Source organism: Cervus elaphus, chromosome 19, assembly GCF_910594005.1.
Source record: "Cervus elaphus chromosome 19, mCerEla1.1, whole genome shotgun sequence".
Classification (NCBI taxonomy): Eukaryota; Metazoa; Chordata; class Mammalia; order Artiodactyla; family Cervidae; genus Cervus; species Cervus elaphus.
The window spans coordinates 73,548,142-73,568,312 of record NC_057833.1 but is presented as its reverse complement, the minus strand read 5'-3'; the positions used below and the strand labels follow the sequence as shown (position 1 = coordinate 73,568,312).

The following is a 20,171-nucleotide window of genomic DNA, read 5'->3' as shown; positions in this document are numbered from 1 at the left end:
TTCAGTCAGGTTTTTCACTCTCCTCTTTCACTTTCATCAAGAGGCTCTTTAGTTCCTCTTCATTTTCTGCCATAAGGGTGGTGTCATCTGCATATCTGAGGTTATTGATATTTCCCCCAGCAATCTTGATTCCAACTTGTGCTCTATCCAGCCTGGCATTTCGCATGATGTCCTCTGCGTAGAAGGCAAATAAGCAGGTGACAATAAACAGCCTTGTCATACTCCTTTCTCAATTTGGAACCAGTTTGTTGTTCCACATCCAGTTCTAACTCTTGCTTCTTGACCTGCATACAAATTTCTCAGGAGGCAGGTAAGGTGGTCTGGTATTCCAATCTCTTGAAGAATTTTCCACAGTTTTTTTGTGCTCTACATAGTCAAAGGCTTTATTTAGCATAGTCAATGAAGCAGAAGTAGATGTTTTTCTGGAATTCTCTTGCTTTTTCTATGATCCAATGGATGTTGGCAATTTGATCTCTGGTTCCTCTGCCTTTTCTAAATCCAGCTTGAACATCTGGAAGTTCTCAGTTCATGTACTGTTGAAGCCGAGCTTGGAGAATTTTAAGCATTACTTTGCTAGGGTGTGAGATGAGTGCAACTGTGCGGTAGTTTGAACATTCTTTGGCATTGCCTTTCTTTGGGTTGGAATGAAAACTGACCTTTTCCAGTCTTGTGGCCATTGCTGAGTTTTCCAAATTTGCTGGCGTATTGAGTGCAGCACTTTCACAGCATCATCTTTTAGGATTTGAAATAGCTCAACTGGAATTCCATCACCTCCACTAGCTTTGTTCATAGTGATGCTTCCCAAGGCCCATTTGACTTCACACTCCAGGATGTCTGGCTCTAGGTGAGTGATGGTGGTTATCTGGGTCATTAAGACCTTTCTTGTATTGTTCTTCTGTGTGTTCTTGCCACCTCTTCTTAATATCTTCAGCTTCTGTTATGTCCATACCATTTCTGTCCTTTATTAAGCTTATCTTAGCATGAAAAGTTTCCTTGCTATCTTTAATTTTCTTGAAGAGATCTCTAGTCTTTCCCATTCTATTGCTTTCCTCTATTTCTTTGCATTGATCATTTAGAAAGGGTTTCTTATCTCTCCTTGCTATTCTTTGGAACTCTGCATTCAGATGGATATATCTTTCTTTTCTCCTTTGCCTTTCACTTCTCTTCTTTTCTCAGCTATTTGTAAGCCGTCCTCAGACAGCCATTTTGCCTTTTTGCCTTTTTTTCCCTTGGGGATGGTTTTCATCTTGGACTCCTGTACAATGTTATGAACCTCCATCCATAGTTCTTCAGGCACTCTATATAGCAGATCCAATCCCTTGAATTATTTGTCATTTCCACTGTATAATTGTAAGGGATTTGATTTAGGTCATACCTGAATAGTTTAGTGGTTTTCTTTACTTTCTTCAATTTAAGTCTGAATTAAATACTTATTTGCATAGTCACACATTAAAGGCTCTGAGAAGCCCACCTTGTGGAAAGTTGTTCAGTCTTTGCTCCTCCAAGCCTGTGGGACTTGATGCTCTTGTTTTCTGGTCTGGTAACACTGGGGGAACCCCAGAGCCCCACGCTAAGGACAAACACTCTGTTCATTCCTTCCCTACCCCTCCCAGTCAATTTGGCCTCTCTCCCGGAGTCCCAGCTAAGTCAGTGCTCCCCCTACCCACTTCTGCACCGGGCAGGTAGGTGCCAATGAGGTGAGGGGATGGAGCCATGAGGGAACAGGTGCCCTCTCTGCTGGGCATCTCTGGAAGGACCTGAGCTCCTGGACACCCGCCTCAGGTCCGGAGGGTCATGTCTTGGGTGGAGCAGGCTGGAGGGGTGTGTCCTGCTACCCTGGCTGATGGGGATGCTGAGGCTTGCCTTTGGAGGGGGGTAGGAGAGGGAGGGTGTAAGGTGAGAGTGGAACCAAGGAGGCTGCCCTGGCCCCAGCCACCGCCTTCATGCTATCATTCTTTCAACAAAGGTTTAGTGCCCACCTACCACGTCCTGTGTGAGTACTAATGATAAAAGCTTAAAATAAGAAGATCTCTGCCTGGTGGAAATGATCACTTCTGTGGAGACAAGAACAAGCAAGACAAAGAAGTAAAAGAGATGGGCTGGGAGGTGGGATGAGAGGGTGGGGGTTGCAGGTGGCCATGGAGAGAGGCCTGCAGTCCTAAAGCCCAGGGTCTTCACTCCTCACAGGTCAGGCTGGGAGACTGGGGTGGAGGATTTAAAGAGTCCAAGAAGGATTTACCTTCCCTTTTCTGTGGTCAGGAGTGAAGAAGGGGTAGGGGTCCTGGTCAGGGCTCTTGGTCAGGTGTCCAGTGAGGGCACAGACAGTCTGAACTTGGGTGGGGGACGTCCTGAGGGGGCTGGAAGTGGGAGCCAGGAGGAAAGGTAAGATTTGACCAGGAGAGCTGGCCATGGGCATGAATCAAATCAGAAATGGGGTCTCAGGACGCTTCCCATTGCCAGAGCCAGAAAACCAGCGCTGCATCTAGAACACACTTAGCGGGGACACTTGATGATGGGAGTGAGCACCGCATCAGGCCTAGTGGGGCTGCAGCGGGCACGATATCGGTGGCCTTTGATCCTCTCCCCCAACAACTGGCAGAGGAGGACCGCTTTGCGGAGAGCCAGTCCCAGCATCTCCCACAGGTGAGGAGGAAGAGACAAGGGACCGTCTGCGGAGCTGCTTCTCACCTTCCCGGGTCCAGCCCCGCCCGCAAATCCCGAGGTTCTGTCTGATTGGACAGGCGGAGGGCTGCGCTGCACTGATTGGCTGACGGCTGGGTTCTCCTCCCCCCCACCTGGCTCCCCAGGAGGATGCCGCCTCTACCCGCAGGGAGCCCGGAGCGGGAGCGCGAGCGGTGGACCCCATTGCAACCTCAAATTGTTGGAGAGTACCAGGTCGAGCCCCCCTTCGGTTAAAGTCTCCCTCGGAGGGTGCCGGCTCACGTGGACCCGGGAAATGAAGGTGCCCAGTCGGTTTCTGGAGAGCAGCCCTTCAGTGCCGCCCGGTTACTGCCCCAGGGCAGCGGAGGAGGGAGCTGACACTCTCTCAAGGGGCTGACACTCTCGAGTTGGCGCCTGGGCACTGGCACCAGGCTCTGGCATGCTCTGGCTGCCTTCCATGCCAGACCCCAGAAGACCAAGTGTTGCTGCCAGGCCCACCAGAGTGTGGGGACCCCAGGCCCAAGGAACGCGCTGTTGGTTGAGCAGGCAGACAAGGGTAGGGAGTGCAGCCAGGTTGGAGGGGTGCATCCAAGCTTCTCAGGGCAGTGGGGCAGGGGTACCCCTGGAGTGGGCAGAAGACCAGCCCCAGGAACCTTAGACTGGCAAGTGCTCCTCAGGAGCAGAGTGATGTTCGGCAAGTTACTTAACCCTGCTGTGCCTGTGATTGCCGTTTGTGAGGTGGGGATAGCCTTGATGTGAGGTCATCATGAATGAATACACATAGAACACACCAAGACCGCACATGGGTTATGCATGGAGGATTTCAAGACAAATGGACACACACAAATGTCCCTCAGGAGGCTTCCTGTGGGTGAAGTAAGGTTTTCCTCTCTTCCCCTTTACTGTGACTGTTCCTCAGGCAATCGGGGTGGGAGTTAGGAGTTGGAGAGAGAAGCCCCCAGAAGGTTGTCTATGCATAGGAACCAAGACTGATCCGAGTTTCTGGGGGCAGTCTCAGAAGCAGGACCCCACTTCCACCAAGTGGGGTAAAATAACAGAAATGCAGCCTCCTATCCAGTTCTGGGGGCTGGTTGCTCTAAATAGCCATCTTCAAGGGGCTCTAGGCCCATTAGGCTTTCAGCTCCCTCTGCCCCCGGGGCCACGGCCTTGTCCTCTGAACCGGGTCAGATCTCCTCTGCCTCCCCTGACCAGGACCTTCGGGATCACACATAATTCAGCCTGATCTCCCTGTCTCCACCTCCTCACCTTGGCCAAGTCCCCTTTTGCCATATAAGTTGATATTCACAGGTTCTGAACTTTAGGACAGGGACATCTTTTGGGGGTCATTGTTCAGTTGACCACGGTGGGGGGGGGATCACAAAGGGCCCCTGTAATTAGGATTAAATATTTGGAGAATTTCAAGGTGTTTGAGAAAAAGCCAAAGAGGTAAAGCTGCTTTGAGAGGCTCTGGGCCCCTGTCTGGCAGCAGGTGAAGGAGAGCAGACACCGGCAGATCAGCTTTCTCAGCACTGGCTGCCATGGCTGAAAGCAGCTGGAGTCAGCCCGCTGGCAAACAGCTGTCACCAGACCTGTCCTGGCTTGGACCCAAAGCTTGGCCTCCCCAAGGGTCTCACCTGTGCTCGATGCTCCTGTCCCCACTGGCCCTCCATGTTTTCTGGGGCTGCATGACCTGAGTTTCATTACAAATCTTTAGCCCCTAGACAGGAGACCTGTGACATCAGAGTCCAGGATTGTCCTCCTGCCAGCTTGGAGAGAAGGTCTTCATGAAGACGAGAATGTCTGTGTCAGCTAGGGCTGTGTGTGTGTGTGTGTGTGTGTGTGTGTGTAGAGAGAGAGAGAGAAAATTGATTTCAAGGAATTGGCTCCTGTAATTATGAAGGCCTGATGAACCCTGAATCTGCAGGGTGAGCTGGCCAGCCTTCTTGCTCAGGGGAGGTTAGGTCTGTGATGGCTCAGGAGTTGCTCCCTGTCCCAGTCTGAAGGGGCCACTATGGTGAAATCCCACATACTGGGCAGCTTGCAAACAATAGAAACATCCTGCTTGCAGTGCTGGGGGCTGGAAGCGGTGGATCAGGCGCCTGCAGGGTCAGGAGTGGGCCCTTTCCCTGGTCACACACTTCTTGGGTGACCTCACACGGGCGGGGGTGAGTGAGAGAGCGCCCTGGGGCCTCATTTGTAAGGGCACTAACCCCATCTTGGGGGATTCCCTGGTAGCTCAGACTGAGAAGAGTCTGCCTGCAATGCAAGAGACCTGGGTTGGATCCCCGGGTCAGGAAGATCCCCTGGAGAAGGAAATGGCAACTCAGTCTAGAGTTCTTGCCTGGAAAATCCCATGGATGGAGGAGCCTGGCGAGCTGCAGTCCACAGGGTCTCAAAGAGTTGTACATCACTGAGCAACTTCACTTCACAAATCCTATCTTAGGGTTACCTCTCAAAGGCCCCACCTCCTAACACCATCACCTCGGAGGCCAACTTGGGTTAGGATCAACAGGTGAATTCTGGGTCACAGACATTCAGACCACAGCGCCCACCTGCCTTGTGAAGGGTTACCCGCTTTACTTAAAGTCCACCGGTTTGTCAACGTAACCCAGAAATCCTTTCACAGAAACCTCCAGGTTAACGTCTGAACAAATGTCTGGGTGCTGTAGCCAAGTCAACACTGAAATTAACCATCACAACTTCCATTCTATTTCAAAATATTTTAAAAACACCCTTCAGAAGTCCAATTTTAACCCCCCCCCCTTTCTTCCACAAGCCGCTATCAGCACCAGCTGATCCCGAGCATACCCCCAGTTGCAGGGTCACGCCCAGGACAAGCGGAACCTGTGTGCTTATCTGAGTCTAGGTCTCTTTGGGGGGTTTTCTGGTTAATCTGGAAAGATCCCTTGTGGGTTTATCACATGTGGTTTGGAGCCAGCTGTGTCAGGACTGCAAAGTCCTCACCAGAGCCCAGGGCAGATGGGGACCCTGCCTCCACAAGCAAGTCCCTCTGGGTTAAGGAGGACAGAGGTCACATGCTTCATGAATGGACCTGGCCTTGGCCTCCGCTCCTTCCCTTCAGCCTGTCCTCCCTTTGCTGACCAAGCAGATGCTCCACGCTTTGCAAAGGTTTGGGATGTTTCATGTGCCTCTCACCAGGATGGGTGGTTTTAACCATCACGGCACATGGCAGTTTTGACGGCATCGGCTACATGTAAGAATAAAACAGGTGCAGCGGGGGGCTTATAGCCACGCGTCCTGCTTGTCTTACACACATGCCCCACGTCCTACAGGATAAAGTGGTGCTAGTGGTAAAGAACCCACCTGCCAATGCAGGAGACATAAGAGACGTGGGTTTGACCCCTGGGTTGGGAAAATCTCTTGAAGAAGTACATGCCAGCCTGCTCTAGTATTCTTGTCTAGAGAAGTCCATGGACAGGGGAGCCTGGCCGGCTACAGTCCATAGGGTCACAAAGAGTCGGACATGCCTGAGCGACTTAGCACCTAGCACCACACACAAAAACACCAACAAAGGACCTGTGATGATCGTAATAAATATATTTGTAACTTCTCAACTGAACAGAAATGCTTCCAGCAGCACACGGTGCATGACAACGCCTGGGTCTCGTCCACCATGAGGCCCTGGGCTTCACCTCCTCCCACCAAAGGTCACAGTGGGGGCAGGACCACCAGATCCAAAGGGTGATGGTGGGTCTTTAGCAACCATGGGAAACCCAAAGTTAAGCAAATAAAATAATAATTTGAAAAGGAAAATAGAGACAATGTAAGGAAAGTTGCCTTTGTTCTAGGAAAAGTCTTTTTTTTTTTCTCACGGTATAATGACTCATTTATAAAGAGGAAGTGAGTTCTGTTGAAAAATATTTGAAATACTCTCTCAGGGGGAGAAAGCAATTCTTCACCAGGGTGGCTGGGCTCTGGGCAGGGGGCTTCATTCGCTGCCTGTCCTGAGCCAGTAGGAAGAGTTCCTCTTGGGACACCAGAGCCGAGTGCCTGCTGTGAAGAGAAAGGGACTCGGTGCCCACCTGAGGACCCCACAGACACCCTGGAAGCCAGGGGGTACAGCCTCGCCAGGCTCCCCGAGGCCTCTGAGATAAACACGCTTATAAGAGCCCCCACCCTCTGTGAGTGTTTCACCCAGTCGGGGGAGGTGACAGGTGTGTCCTGGGCAGTAGGGGACAACGGCCCCCTCACCTCCCACCTCCCCCAGGGAGGAGCCCGTCCCTGGAGACAGGGGCACACAGGGTTCCCAAGGACAGACTACTGGCCCAGCTCAGCAGGTCCCACTTTGCACGCAGAGAGGCCACCACGGAGCAGACCCACAGAGATGGGAGGGTGGACTCATGGGCAAGGCCGGTCCAGCAGCATCCCACGGCCTCCCCGTGGGCTCGACTGCACCTGAGCTGATCATGGTCACCTGCAGGCCCTGGACTGCCTGGCCAGAGGCCACGCATCAGGGACCCTGCTCACCATGTGATGCAACCCAAGGGCTCAAGGCTGCCGGATGTGGCACTGGGCACCTCACTGGGCTTGGGGAACATTTCCCAGCTCACTTTGGGGGTGAAGGCCACCCCAGCTCGCCCTCTCCATCTATGGCTCCATAGTCCAAGGGAGTCTGGGGCTGTCCAGAGGCAGCTGCCCGTCACCTGGGCAGAGAGGTCCCTACGTCCAGTGAGGCAGGTCTCGCTCACTACTGAGGCAGCGCGGGTCTAAGAGGAAGCACCCGCTGTGTTTCTGGGGCTCAGGTGTGCCCCCAGGCCCCACCACCTCCCTCCAGGGGCCAGAAGTGGGGGGAGATGCCGTAGATGAGTCTAGGTGACACTCAAGTCTTCAAAAAAACAGTGTTTTAGGAACCTGCTCCACCTTGCTGCCCACCTCCCTCCACTACGGTCCTGGGTGGGGGCCTGGCGGCCACCACAGTGTAAGCATAGAGAAGGCTGGCATGGGAGGTGGCAAAGAGAAGTTTCCAGAAACTGTCAGGAGGAGGGCACATGACTTACTGTCCTGGAAGATCCAGGCAAGACAAGGGCAAAGGCCAGAGGCATGAGGTTTGGGGGAGGAGATGGCCTTCTCCTCTAGGGCCCTGGGGGGGCATGTGGCAGGGTCAGGAGGGGAGGGCAGTGTCCCTGGAGCAGTGGGGTGGCTGGGCCAGGGCTAGGGGTGTGCAGGGGCAGCGAGGGGGTGTTCCTGCAGATCAACAGTACTGAGAGTGTTCTGGGAGCAGAGAGGGGGCTGTGTGTGTCTTCATGAGCTCGTGTGTGTGTGTATGTTTGTGTGTGTGTGCATGTGCGTGTGTGTGAAGGCCCTAGGCAGACCTGTTTGAGGGGTTAGAAGAGGCTCAGTGTGACCCCAAAGTGCATGGCGAAACATGAGTGAGAATGTGGGTCTGAGTGAGTATGTGCTCTGTGTGTGTATGATGAGTGTGAGCTTATGAGAGACTGGGTGTGTTCACCTGGGGGTGGGGGTGTGTAGGGTGAGGCAGGTGCCCAGAGCTTGGGGACAGGGGACTGGGGCACACACGCCGGGTGGCTCACATCCAGGAGTTCGTCCAGAGGTGAATTGCTCAGAAAGGACCAGTGTGAAAGTGGGGAGGAGGGCCCTGAAGTGGAAAGGGGGCCCGCTGCCCTTGAGCTTGTCCAGAACTTGTGGGGTGCCCCAAGGTGGCCACAGAGGCTGCCTGGGCACGGCTCCCTCAGCCGCCCTGGGTTCCCTGGTGATGGGCCCAAGCCGGTGTGCTTCCAGGCCTCCAGGGCCCTGGTGTACACAGGGATACCTCTTCACAGCAGGGATGTTGCTCCACACGTGCACGGCGTTCTGGACAGTCCTGCCACGGACATCCTGGATGGTCACCGGGTCAGTCTGAGGGAAGGGAACACGGGCTTTGAGCTGGGGGCACCCACAGGCCTCAGCCACCGCGGGCGGCCTGTCAGCCCGGAGCACAGTCCGCAGCCCTCCTGGACGGAAGCTGTCTCCCAGTCGACACTGTTCCCATGGCATGTCTGTTTTCTTATCAACCACCTTATAAGGATAAAACTGAGTTACTATTTTAGACCTTTTAACTGGCAGATTTTTCATTTCCAAAGGTCACATGCCCAGGGACTCCCCGTCTGCTCCACAGCAGAGGTGGATTCCGTGAAGGACAAAGAATTCCTTGATCTTTGAGCCAAGAGCTGTGTCATCTCCAGCAGATAAGAAGCTTTGCGGGCAAACAGCAGACTTCCAGAAGGGCTGATGCCTTTCGATCTAAGGGAGCACCTGGATCCTGGGGCCTCAGTCTCCCTAGAAAGGTCAGGGGAGGAGGGGCTGGGGGAGCCATGGCAGGAGAAACGGGGCTTCAAGACCATCCAATCCCCGGCACGTGACAAGGCGGCCTGGACTCCACCTCCCCAGACTCAGAGTGGGGGTGGCAGAACCATTCTGGGCATGTCGGTCTCCTGCCGTGTCCACACCCCTGGCAGGGAGGAGAGCTCACAGCTGGATGTACCATCACGGGGCAGAGACAGGAAGGCTTGTGTTTGGCACGTCTAGTTGTTCCCTGCCATCAGCAGAAATGTGGATCCACAGCAAAGTGGGCGCAGTCACAGGACACATGGTGAGTTCTCTTTCCTGCCTACTTTCCATTCAGGACTGATTCCGAGCAACCAAATGTGCTCACTAAACGGTCAAGAGCTAGCATCTTTGCTGTCCTCCACGTCTGCTGACAGCTGCTGCCCAGGTTTGGAGACTGGCTTTGGCTGGACTCAGGATCACATATTCATGGACTTTTCAATAATCAGTGAATCTTACAAGCCTTGTCCTGACTGCTCGTATGTGGTTAACAGGGGTGTCAGTATTTAAAAATTCCAGGCTCCCTAAAAAGGAGAAATAACCACAGACGGCGGAAGAAGGTAAGAGAATCATGAGGACACTTTTCTCAACCCTATGAAAATGATTTTAAATTTTACTTAAATGGGTGGCATTCTGGGAAAACATAACTTACCAAAGTGATCTCAGAAAAGATTGAAAATCTTAACAGATTAGTTTCTACAGAAGACTTGCTCCCATTTAAAACCTGTGCAACAATGACCAATCCAGACAATTTCACCGTTGTCAAATCTTTAAATATTTTTACAAAGCAAGCTTAACATTGGCATCCAAACCAATAAAAATAGCACAAAGCCAATAAAAACCTCACACGCACCTCTCTTGCACTTGTCAAAGCAAAGATCCTACATAAAAATGCTGTTCACCAGAATTGAGTGATCCATCAAAAGAGCCGCACACACAGCTAAGTGGGTGAGTTCAGGAACGCAAGGACAGTTGACTACTAGAAAATCTATTAGCATACTCTGTTGTATAAAGGGCTTCCCTGGTGGCTCAGATAGTAAAGAATCTGCCTGCAATTCGAGATACCCAGGTTTGATCCCTGGGTTTGGAAGATCCCCTGGAGAAGGAAATGACAACCCGCTCTAGTAGGCTTGCCTGGAAAATCCCATGGGCCGAGGAGCCTGGCAGGCTATGGTCCATGGGGTCGCAAAGAGTCGGACACAACTGAGTGACTAACACTTTCACAACAGATCTAAAGAATAAATTTAATTATCTCCATGAACATAAAAAAGAACATCTGACAGAATCCAACAATTATTCTTAATTAAAATGGATCAGAGAAGTAGAAGTCAAGGGAAATGACTAGAAATTTCCTTAACATAGTGCAATTTATCAACTGTGACCTCAAAATCAGCATCAGCCTAGGAAAGAAACACTGGGAACATTTCCGTGACAGTCAGGAGCCAGGCAGGCATGTCCCACCACTACTGTGATCCAACGTGAGACCAGAGAAATGCGAGAATGGCGGAATTCGAGGTACAGAATCGGAAAGAAAAAACTGTCACAGCTTGCAGATAATCTGCTCAAACACCTAGGAAGTCTACCTGAATCAAATGCCAGGCACTGTCATCCACAAAGTAGTCCAATAAGGTGACAGGAGCTAAATTAGTCTAGACAGATCAACAGGTTCTTGAATACAAATCAAAACCAGTAAGATACAGAATGGAAAAATCCCAACTGCATAGGAGGGAAGAAGAGCAGAAGGACACTTGGAGCCACGGAAGGAAGGCAGAGGGCTGGGGACACCCTGTGGGCGGGTGGGGGAAAGAGCAACTCTACCGTCAGAGGAGCTATGCAGACATCCTGGGGTGGAGGGCAGCATCTCTGAAAACGGCACGTGAATCCCGCAACCTCTCTTCCCAGATCCACCCCACAGACGTCCCCCCTCATATCCCTGCCTCGTAGCAATGTTTTTAAGAGCAAGAGATTAGAAACCACCCAACTGGGTGTTCACGGAAACAGGTGGAAGGCAATTTTTTATGTCCATATAAATAGAACAAAACAACAACACATAAATTAAAACAAAGAAGGAGAAAGGCACTTTTCCAACAGAAGGAGTTCCAGGGTAACAGTGAGTGAGAAAAGCCTGTGGCAGATTTGCAAGTTTGTGGAGAAGTCCTGGAGGTGACAGGGACCTAAAGACAAATGCAGTGGGAATGGTGGGAGCGGGGCGGCCAGGAGACCTTTGCTGTCAATTTATAAACACCAGAACACAGCAGGGGGATGTCCTGAGATGAGGGGACACCCAGCATGGCCTGGGGCTGCCCTGTGTTGGGGGCGAAGCGAGCTGGGAAAGATGGGCTGGGTCAGGCCTGGACAGAGGGTCACTGAGTTCAGAAGTGGCCTTTAGGCCAGGACTTGGGCCTGGGGACAGAAAGGGCAAGGCTGTTGGTTCCCCAGGATGGGTGTGAGTGTGAGTGTGTGCACATGTGTGAGCGCGTGTGTGCAGATGGAGCTGGGTGGGGGGAGAAAGACATGACCCCCAGTGGCAGCTTCCTGAATCCAGAGCAAAGCATCGAGAAGGCAGCGTTGGGGCCTCAGTGTACGACAGCCCTCGTGGGCCCCATGAATTCTGAAAGACCAGTCATCAGGGCCGGGACCTAAGTGGTGCTCCTGCCAAGGGGCCATAGTGTCCCCTGGAGAGGCCCCGACCTGCACGCACCTCCAGGAAGCGAGTGGCCACATCCAGGTCCTCCTCCGTCAGCACCAGGTTGTCCACGAACATCCAGAAGAAGGGCTGGGGGCTGCCAGGCGGGGGCCTCGCGTACTGCAGGATGCGGTGGAACTGGTACACGTACCACCCTGGGGAAGGGGCGTCCAGGTGTGTCTGGGCTCCACCCACTGGGAGGGGCCTGGGACAGGAGGGCGGGGCTCTGGTGGGAGCAGGGAGGGGAGGCCTCAGCTGCGTTTTGGCTGCCTGCCCCCCAGCAGCCTGGAGGGCACAGATGTGCCTGACGCTAAGACAGCACAGGTGCAAGTGGCTGGTAACGCCCCTGCGGGACACACAGCCCAACAGATGGGATGGGAGGGGCGCCAGGCTGCCCTGGGGTGACAGACCTGCTCATGTTCAGGTTACAGTGATGGCTTCACAGGGTACACACTTCAAGACCCACCAGGACGTGCTCACTGAATACGGACACTGACACAGGTCTCTGATGCCCAGTAAAGCTTTTTTTTTTTTTTTTTTTACGTTGCAGACAATTTGCAATTCCTGCCCTCCCTGAAGAGTGCTAGGGGTGTGTGGGAGGGGGTGGGGGCCAAGAGGCCCTGGAGTCCCCGCAGATGGCAGTTTCTTACCGGGGGGATGGTCGCAGGTGTGGCCCAGGGCAGGCGTGGAACCATAGGTGAGGTCGAAGGGGCCCCACTCGTCTACCTACAGGAGGACAGGGGAGGCTCAGGAGGGCAGCGTGGTCCCCGGGTCGGGCACCTCGTTCATCTAATCATGTGATTCAGGCTGACCCTCATGGAAGGGGTGGCGGGGCAGTGAAACCCACTGGGTCAGACCCACCTCTGTAAGTCAGGGGGTGCGGAGAACCTCACTTCCCCCATTTGGAGGAGGCAGCCCTGGAAATCTGAGCACCATGATTGCTTTGAGCCCTCAAAGACCCTCCCGGGAGGTTGACACATGGACCCCCCAGATTCATGCGTATTTCCTGTGTTGCTGGAAAATACACATCGAGCCCCTGATGGGTCAATGGACAGCGGGAGCATGAACTGCTCCTGCCCATGCAGCAACACGCCCATCCCAAGGCCCCCAACCCCTCCCTTCTGAGTGGAGGACGTGCTTTCACCACCAGGGGCCCAAGTGCCCCTCCCACGTGACCCAGGGCCCCATTGAGACACTGGCCCAAGTTATTCTTAAAAAGAAAATAAATGAGACCCAAACACTGGATGCCTGGTTCTGTGACAGCAACCCGTCCAGAGCACACTTGGCTTCCCTGGACCCTCACCAAACCAGTGGACAGAAGCCTGCACCAGACGCCAGCTCCCCACCTCGCAACCTCACATGCCCTGTTGCAGCCAGCCCTGCCTCTGCCCCTGCCCCTGCCCAAGTGCACTACTGCAGGCTGCAGACTGAGACGAGTGCAGAGGGATGTCTGGATGGGGAGGAGGCAAGGGGGCTAGAGGAGGTGAGCTTGAGCTGTGGGGCCAGGGTCTGCAGGCGGGTGGCTGCTGTGACGACCCAAGAAACGCTGTGAAGGAAGCAAGGTCCTACAGGGACACCCTGTTCTCCCCAAGAATCTGCCAGCAAGCACTCTGAATCCCCTGAGACCCACAGACATGGGCAGCCAGATGTGGCCGTGCAGACGTGGGAGCGGGTGGCAGCCAGATGCCCCTTCTCCAGGGTGGTGGCAGCGCAGGAAGGCCTGGGTCACGAGCCCCGTGAAAAGGACTGGACGCTGGCGGAACCGAGCCATGACAACACACGTGGGCGTTGCTGTCACCACGGAGACTCAGAGCTCATCACGGGACGGGTCTAGACCCTCCACTGCACCAGCAAGAGCCCCTCCACCTCTGCTCCGTCCTTCAGCTCTGCGGCGTGAGGGGAGAGGCCTCGTATCACTGTCCAGCCCCGCCTGGACCATCCTGCCCTTCAAGGGAGGACCCCGCCTGGGGAGACTAGGACGAGTGTGATGACCAGAAACGCTCCCTGGTGGGACATCTGATGGGGCCAGTGGGGCGAGAAGACACTGTTCTGGCCTTCAAGGCAGGGCAGACCCCAGGGGGATGGACTGGTGGCGGGGGAGTCTCCAGACCCAGCCAGAGAGGAGGGCTGCCCCTGGACACACCCTTGGATCAGGCCAGGATGGGGCGGGGCGGTGCAGAATGGAGCTGTAAGGCTCTGGCTGGCACCCCGGGGGCAGAGTGGACTCCCGACGCTGGCCGATTCCTTGCTGCCGCCTGCAATGGCCAGCGCTCTGGCCCTTCAGGCCCTGTGCCTGGGATAGGGCTGGGCTCTAGGGATGATGGGCTTTAATCCTGATGCTGGGGGCTGTGTGGGCCTCGGGCGAGGGCCCAGGTCCTCCTGCAGAGGCCCCTGGAGGAGGCTTCCCATCCCTTTCCCGCCCCAGGACGCTCTTGACCGAGCTGGCTGAGTCACTTTTAGGCCCTCCCTCCCAGGCCACATTCAGGACAGCAGGAACAGGCAGCGTGGGGGCCACAAAGATGCCCCTCTCATCTCCCCCATTGTGGGGGCAATCCCCGTGAGACCCCACCCCAGGTCGGCCCTGCAGGGGGCAGAGCACGGGGCTGCACCTCCCCCTCTCTCTGCCTAGTCCCCTGTCCCCTTCCCCCCAGTCTGCTCTCACCAGGGGCCTGGAGGAGCCGGCAGTACTTACATCCCTCCTCACTACGTTGGTGACGTCATCCAAATGTTTCAATCTTCCCCGCTTAGAACCATCTTCCAAAAAGCCCAGACTCGTCAGCTCTGGGTGGGGAGCCAAGAGGACACAGAAGGCTGGCGTTGGGTTTTGACCCGATGTGGAATCAAAGGCCAATGGCTGATCAGAAAGTATGGCTATCATATGGCGAGCATACTTTATCTTACCAGCGACATGACAGGGTGAGCAAGCACTGATTTCAGAAAGTCAAGCCGCATGTTGCAAAACCAGTGCTCCAGGCTGCACCGCCACTCTCTGGGTTAGGAGACCGCTGGGTGGTGGCGATGCATGCTGATGTCACCCGGTCAGGCTGGGTGACAGGGCTGGACTGCAGGAGAGTATGCAGCCGAGGCACTGCAAGACGAGCCCAGAGAGGCTCTTGCAAATTCAATAACGCACTGTCTGGGCAGTGACTGGAAGGCTGAGTGGCCGTGGGCCGTGACTCCTGGGTTCCTTCAGGGGAGGCCATGCCTGCCCTGTGTGTCTCGGCCCCCAGATCCTTAACACGGATGTGCACGGGGCCACTGTGATCACACTACCTGGCACTTGGCGAGTGCCAGGAGCAGGGCAGAGGGCCCCATTCCACTTGGCCAGAGACTAACAGAGGTATCTTCACTGATTCCTCTTACATCTGCTGGGCCCACAAGAATCCACGGGATTTCCAAAGGTACCAGCAGGTGGGGGTCTGCTTGGGGCTCGCAGGGGCAGGACACCCAGGCAGCCTGTGACTCCCTGGGTGATAGGGGCGTCTGGGAAGAGACGGAGGGTGCGGTGAGCCTGACAACGGTTGGGGCAGGTAAGGGGGCCAGGTGTGTGGAGGTGTGTGAGGCTCAGGGGCTCTGGGCAGGGCTGTCCTAGCAGAGAACTGGCCCCACGGCCCTCACTGTGGCATTTCACACACACCGTCTTGCTACGTGAATTTTCTTTCCAAGGCAGCCCAGCTGAAGGAAGGAGTCCCAGGGGTTCCTGCACAGCACCCCCCCACACACACACACCTCGCCTCCTGGAAACGGCCCTCAGGCCATCCTCTTGCTCCGCCCCCAGTCCCAGACATGCAGTGAATGTGATGCTGGGGACCTTTGCACCCCCCACCCTCGTGCACACACCCTGGGGCCCCTGTGGGTCTCGCTCCAAGCAGACCCCTCTTCTAGCATGAGTCCTCAGGTGTCACTGCACCCACCTTTCTTGATGTTCCCAAAAAGGGACAGCACCCGGATGGGCTCTCTCTTCCACACAGGCACAGTTTTGTACATCTCAAGGGGACTCTCCTGTTAATTAAAAAAAAAAACCCAGAACATTCTGATGACTACCTAGTCATAAAGCCCATGAGTGTCAAGACAAGTTCTTTCTGGCCTTGCACACCTGCTGAGGGGGCTGGCCCTGCCTTGATCGTACTGACCCCCAGGCCTTCATGAAGATCTGGCCCATCCCCTAGGCTGAGGCTCTTGCCCTCCCCCACCAGCCGCATCTCCAGCAAAGGGGAGGCAGGTGTTCGGGACTTCATTGCTTGTGAGAGGAGACAACTCTATCCCTAGAGAAACCACTTTCCTGTATTTCTTGGCAAGAGTCTCTGACCTGGGGCACTCTGAACGCCCATAGCCATAGGAAACAACGGGTCCATCTCCATCCCCTCTACAGGCTCTGAACCCAGGCCCCAAGTCACCCGGCACCACCCGTGAAGGCTACCAGCAGAAGGCCTCTCCCAGGCCAGGCCTGAGCCAGCACCTGTCTCTGAGTGAAGGGGCCGGGCTGAGGACAGGAGCCGAGAAGGCGTCCAGTAACACCCACCCTCCCGTGCATGGCACCGGCTGGCAGAGATGCGGTGGATCTATCCACGGAACAAGCACTCCTGAGCCCCCGACCCCCTGGAGGCTTCCTGGCCTCCTATGAGCATGACATCGAGCTGTGGATGGAAGACCAGGCCTGGGCAGGAGTGCTGTCTGCAAGCAGTGGAGGGTGGGGGTCCCAGGAGACCCTGAGCCCAGGACTGGAGCAGGTGGACGGCGCCCAGTGCAGACAAAGAGTGAAGCAGAGGGAGAGGGCAGGTGGTCCTGGGCTTCCTGGGGGCGTGGGGAGGGCAAGGTATATCCAATGTAAGTGCAGCCCTGACAGACACTTGGGGACACACGTCCTGGTTCCCCGTGGCAGCTGCAGGAGCCTTGCCTCCTTCCCCCTACTCCCCTGGGGCAGTAACAGAGGTTCAGAGCATCTACCCCTTTTCCCTTGGATGAGAAACCCCTCCTGCAGTTTGCTGGCTCAGAGTCTTTTACAGAGAGATGGGTGGCTTCTGCCACAAGATGGACCTGAAGAAGGCTCTACTGGGAGGGCAGGCGCCTAGTTTAGAAAAGCACCTTGAAGGCTGCTCCATCCAGGGTCAGGGAGCACAGGGCGGTGGGGCCACCACGTGCCCCCATGGTTGGCCCAGCAATGCCAGGTGGGCAGTGACTCCCCAGAACTGGCCAGCCTTGAACAGCAGAGAAGGAACCTGAAGCTCCAGGCTGTCCCGGCCAGTGCCCACCCTGCCCCCTCACTCAGCCCCCACACCCCCACCCTCCTGTGTCTCTGTCCCACTCCTTCCTGTTAGATGACACCAATCACTGCATTTCATGTCACCCCCAATCCAGGATGACCTCACCTTGAGATCCTTCTCTAAACTACATCTGCAAAGACCTTATTTCCAAAACAGGTCACATTCACAGGTACCAGGAGTTAGGACTTGGGTGTATCTTTGAGGATCAGAGCTCAAACTACTGTGATGAATCCACCCTACTGGGATGAACCCACACTCCTGCCTGGCTCATGGCCCTGACTTTGATCCCAGAGAGGACCCACATCTGTGCCAGCTGTCCGGGCGGATGGACTAGGAGATCCTGCTCAGGTGTTTGTTCCCACTTGCCGAGCTCAGAGGCCCACATTTGCTGGGCCCTCTCCTACAAATGCCTGGCTCCCAGGCTTGGGAGAAACGAAGCTGCTGTGCTGAAGGGATTTGTGGAAGACAGACACCTAGCGGACACTGCTGTCAAAGAGGAAGGTGAGAAAAGTGCATTTGCTCAAAAGCCTTTAACTTCATCACATAAGCAGAGCGGATGGGTGTTTTGCAACCAGTCGACAGAGGAAATGAGCCAAGTTAGGGCTGGCCGTTTGCCCGTTCTGTCCTCCAGCCCCAGCTGCCACTCACCGCCTCCCGGTCATAGAAGGCCTTCAGCCCCGACCGCCACTTCCTCCTCCTCTGCAGCAGCCCGCTCCGGGGGAAGGGCAAGCAAAGGAAGCAGACCCAGTTGCTCATGGCGTGAACCTTCTCCGAGGTCCCGGGGCCAACCAGGGTGTCAACGCACTCGAAACAGTAGCATCTGGAGTCAAACAGAAAACCACAGCGGCAGAAATGATGATGCCTCGTCACCAGGTGAAACCCCGGTGGTCCAGCAGGCAGCAGAGAGCCTGCTCCTTGTTCTGGAGTGAGTGAAAAGACAGATGGAGAGACAAAGCCAGCAGGGTGGGGAGGCAAGGCTGTGGCTGAGGGAGGGTGTCAGTCTCTCTCAGGCACCTAGAGCCACAGGGCCCCAGTCATCTGCAGAGGACAAGGGGACCTGTGGACTGTGGCGGATTTTCAAGACTCCCCCAAGGCAGCTGTCCTCCTCCTCCCAACTTTAGCATCTAAGAAAGCAGGTGAGATCTCCCCATGAACTCAAGTGCAGAAGCACCCACTGAGGGGACGGGTTGGGGGGGGCGGTGGGGGAGGTTTGGGGTGGGGAGCTGCAAATACAAGGATGGCCCAGAGGGGCTGGAGGGAGGGACTGCAAGGAAAGCTCAGGTGGGCACACAGTAGGGAAGAACGAAGGTACCCGCCTGACCCTGGCCACAAGGGTGTCCTGTCACTGTCCTACTTAACCATCGAGGGAGCAGCTGTGCCTGGGCGATAAAAACAGAAAAATCACAAGCACACAGCTTCTGACACCCCTTCCCATAGGTCAAGCGTACATGTGTGCTAAGTCACTTCGGTCGTGTCTGACTCTTTGTGGCCCCACAGATCATAGCCTGCCAGGCTCCTCTGTGTGTGGGATTCTCCAGGCAAGTATTCTGGAGTGAGTTGCCATGCCCTTCTCCAGGGGATCTTCCCCACCCAGGGATCGAACCAGCATCTCTTACTTCTCTTTCACAGGCAGGCTCTTTACTACTGGTGCCACCTGGGAAGCCCCTCCCATAGGTCAAGGCTTTTCAGCAAATGAAATACTTGAGATGGAAATTGAAAGCTTTGGAGAAAGTCATCCTTTGGGGAGGGGGGTGGGAAAGTCCCTTGCACTCCAGGATGCAGAGCCCAGAAGGATGGGTGTTCCCCAGGTTTATGGGCAACAGTCCTTCAAAACTCCACATCCCCGGCGCCCCTGGCCTCACCGGGTGCAGTCGGGATTCTCGCAGATGAGTAGCGTCTCCCCAGCGCAGCAGATGGAGCAGTAGGACTGGTACCCGTCATCGTCATACAGGAAGAGGCACTCCAGGAACTTGTCCTTGGCGAGGGCAAAGCCAGGCTGCTCACTCTGCCCTGAGCCCGCCAGGAAGCCACCCTCACCTCCCTGCTTACCTTGCAGGGAGCACACATCCCCCCTTCAAACAGAGGGTGCTGTGTGTGCACCTGGAGACTTCCACAGCAGATACACACATCTGAGGCAGAAACCCACAGTCAACATGTGTCATGATGCCTCCAGACAGAGCAACAGACTTAGCAACAACGGAAAAAGTGCAAGACCTGTACACTGAAAACCGCAAACTGCTCTTGAAAGAAAGTTCAAACAGATGGAAGGGCATCCCATGTTTGTGGATCAGAAGACTAATGAGTGTTAAAATGCTGTGTCCTCAGTCACTCAATCGTGTCTGACTCTTTGCGACCCCACAGACTGTAGCCCACCAGGCTCCTCTGTCCATGGGATTTCCCAGGCAAGAATACTGGAGTGGGTTGCCGTTTCCTTCTCCGGGGGATCTTCCCGACCCACAGATCAAACCCACATCTCCTGCATTAGCAGGCAGATTCTTTACCACTGAGCTACCAGGGAAGCCCATTAAAATGGCAAGCCTCCCCAAATTGGTCTACAGATCTCTCTCAAAATTCCAGCTGGTTTTTTTTTTTCTTTTTCTTTTTTTCAGAAATTGCTAGCCTGATCCAAAAATTCATATGTAAATGCAGGGGATCCAGGCTAGGCAAACCCATAGAGATAAAAAAGTAGATTCGTGGTTGCCTAGAGTTGAAAGAGGGGAGGGATGAGGAAGGAGTTACTGTGGGTACCAGTTTCTTGTGCAGGTAATGAAAATGCCCTAAAATTAGATTGTAGTGGTGGTGGCACATTATGTATGATTATACTAAAAGACACTGAAGTGTACACCTTCAATGATGGGTCAGGGTCTTTAGGGCAGGTGGAGGGGATACAAGCTGGGCACCAGCGGTGTCCACTGCCCTCCTCCAGGGATGGACAACTGAGTGAGGCTGCAAGCCTTCTTGATTGGGCTGACATCCCTTGGCCTGGGTGGGTATGTGATGCTTACCTTTTATGTCTCGCTGGTTGACCTTGACTTCGTATGCAATAAGATCTGCAAAAGAAAAGATGCCTCTGCCTGTCTCCTACATCACACAGGTCAAGAGACAAGCCTCAGAATCGATCTTTTGAAGTCACAGGACCCAGAGGGCCAGCACCACCCTCCCTCCTCCACCTTTCACCTTGACATTTAAACATCCCAGCTGGTCGCTGGGGTGGG

General features: G+C 54.8%; 1 protein-coding gene across 1 annotated transcript; it reads right to left on the bottom strand.

Moving 5' to 3' along the window:
- Window positions 1-6,446: 6,446 nt before the first annotated feature.
- Window positions 6,447-19,065, bottom strand: DNMT3L (DNA methyltransferase 3 like). The gene is made up of 9 exons (XM_043874782.1): window positions 19,006-19,065; window positions 18,819-18,931; window positions 17,605-17,776; window positions 15,607-15,694; window positions 14,385-14,473; window positions 12,343-12,418; window positions 11,708-11,847; window positions 8,453-8,538; window positions 6,447-6,672 (listed from the first exon to the last, which is right to left on the bottom strand). The coding sequence occupies exons 1-9, from the start codon at window positions 19,021-19,023 to the stop codon at window positions 6,510-6,512; spliced, it is 945 nt and encodes a 314-aa protein (XP_043730717.1). The 5' UTR covers window positions 19,024-19,065; the 3' UTR covers window positions 6,447-6,509.
- Window positions 19,066-20,171: the final 1,106 nt, after the last annotated feature.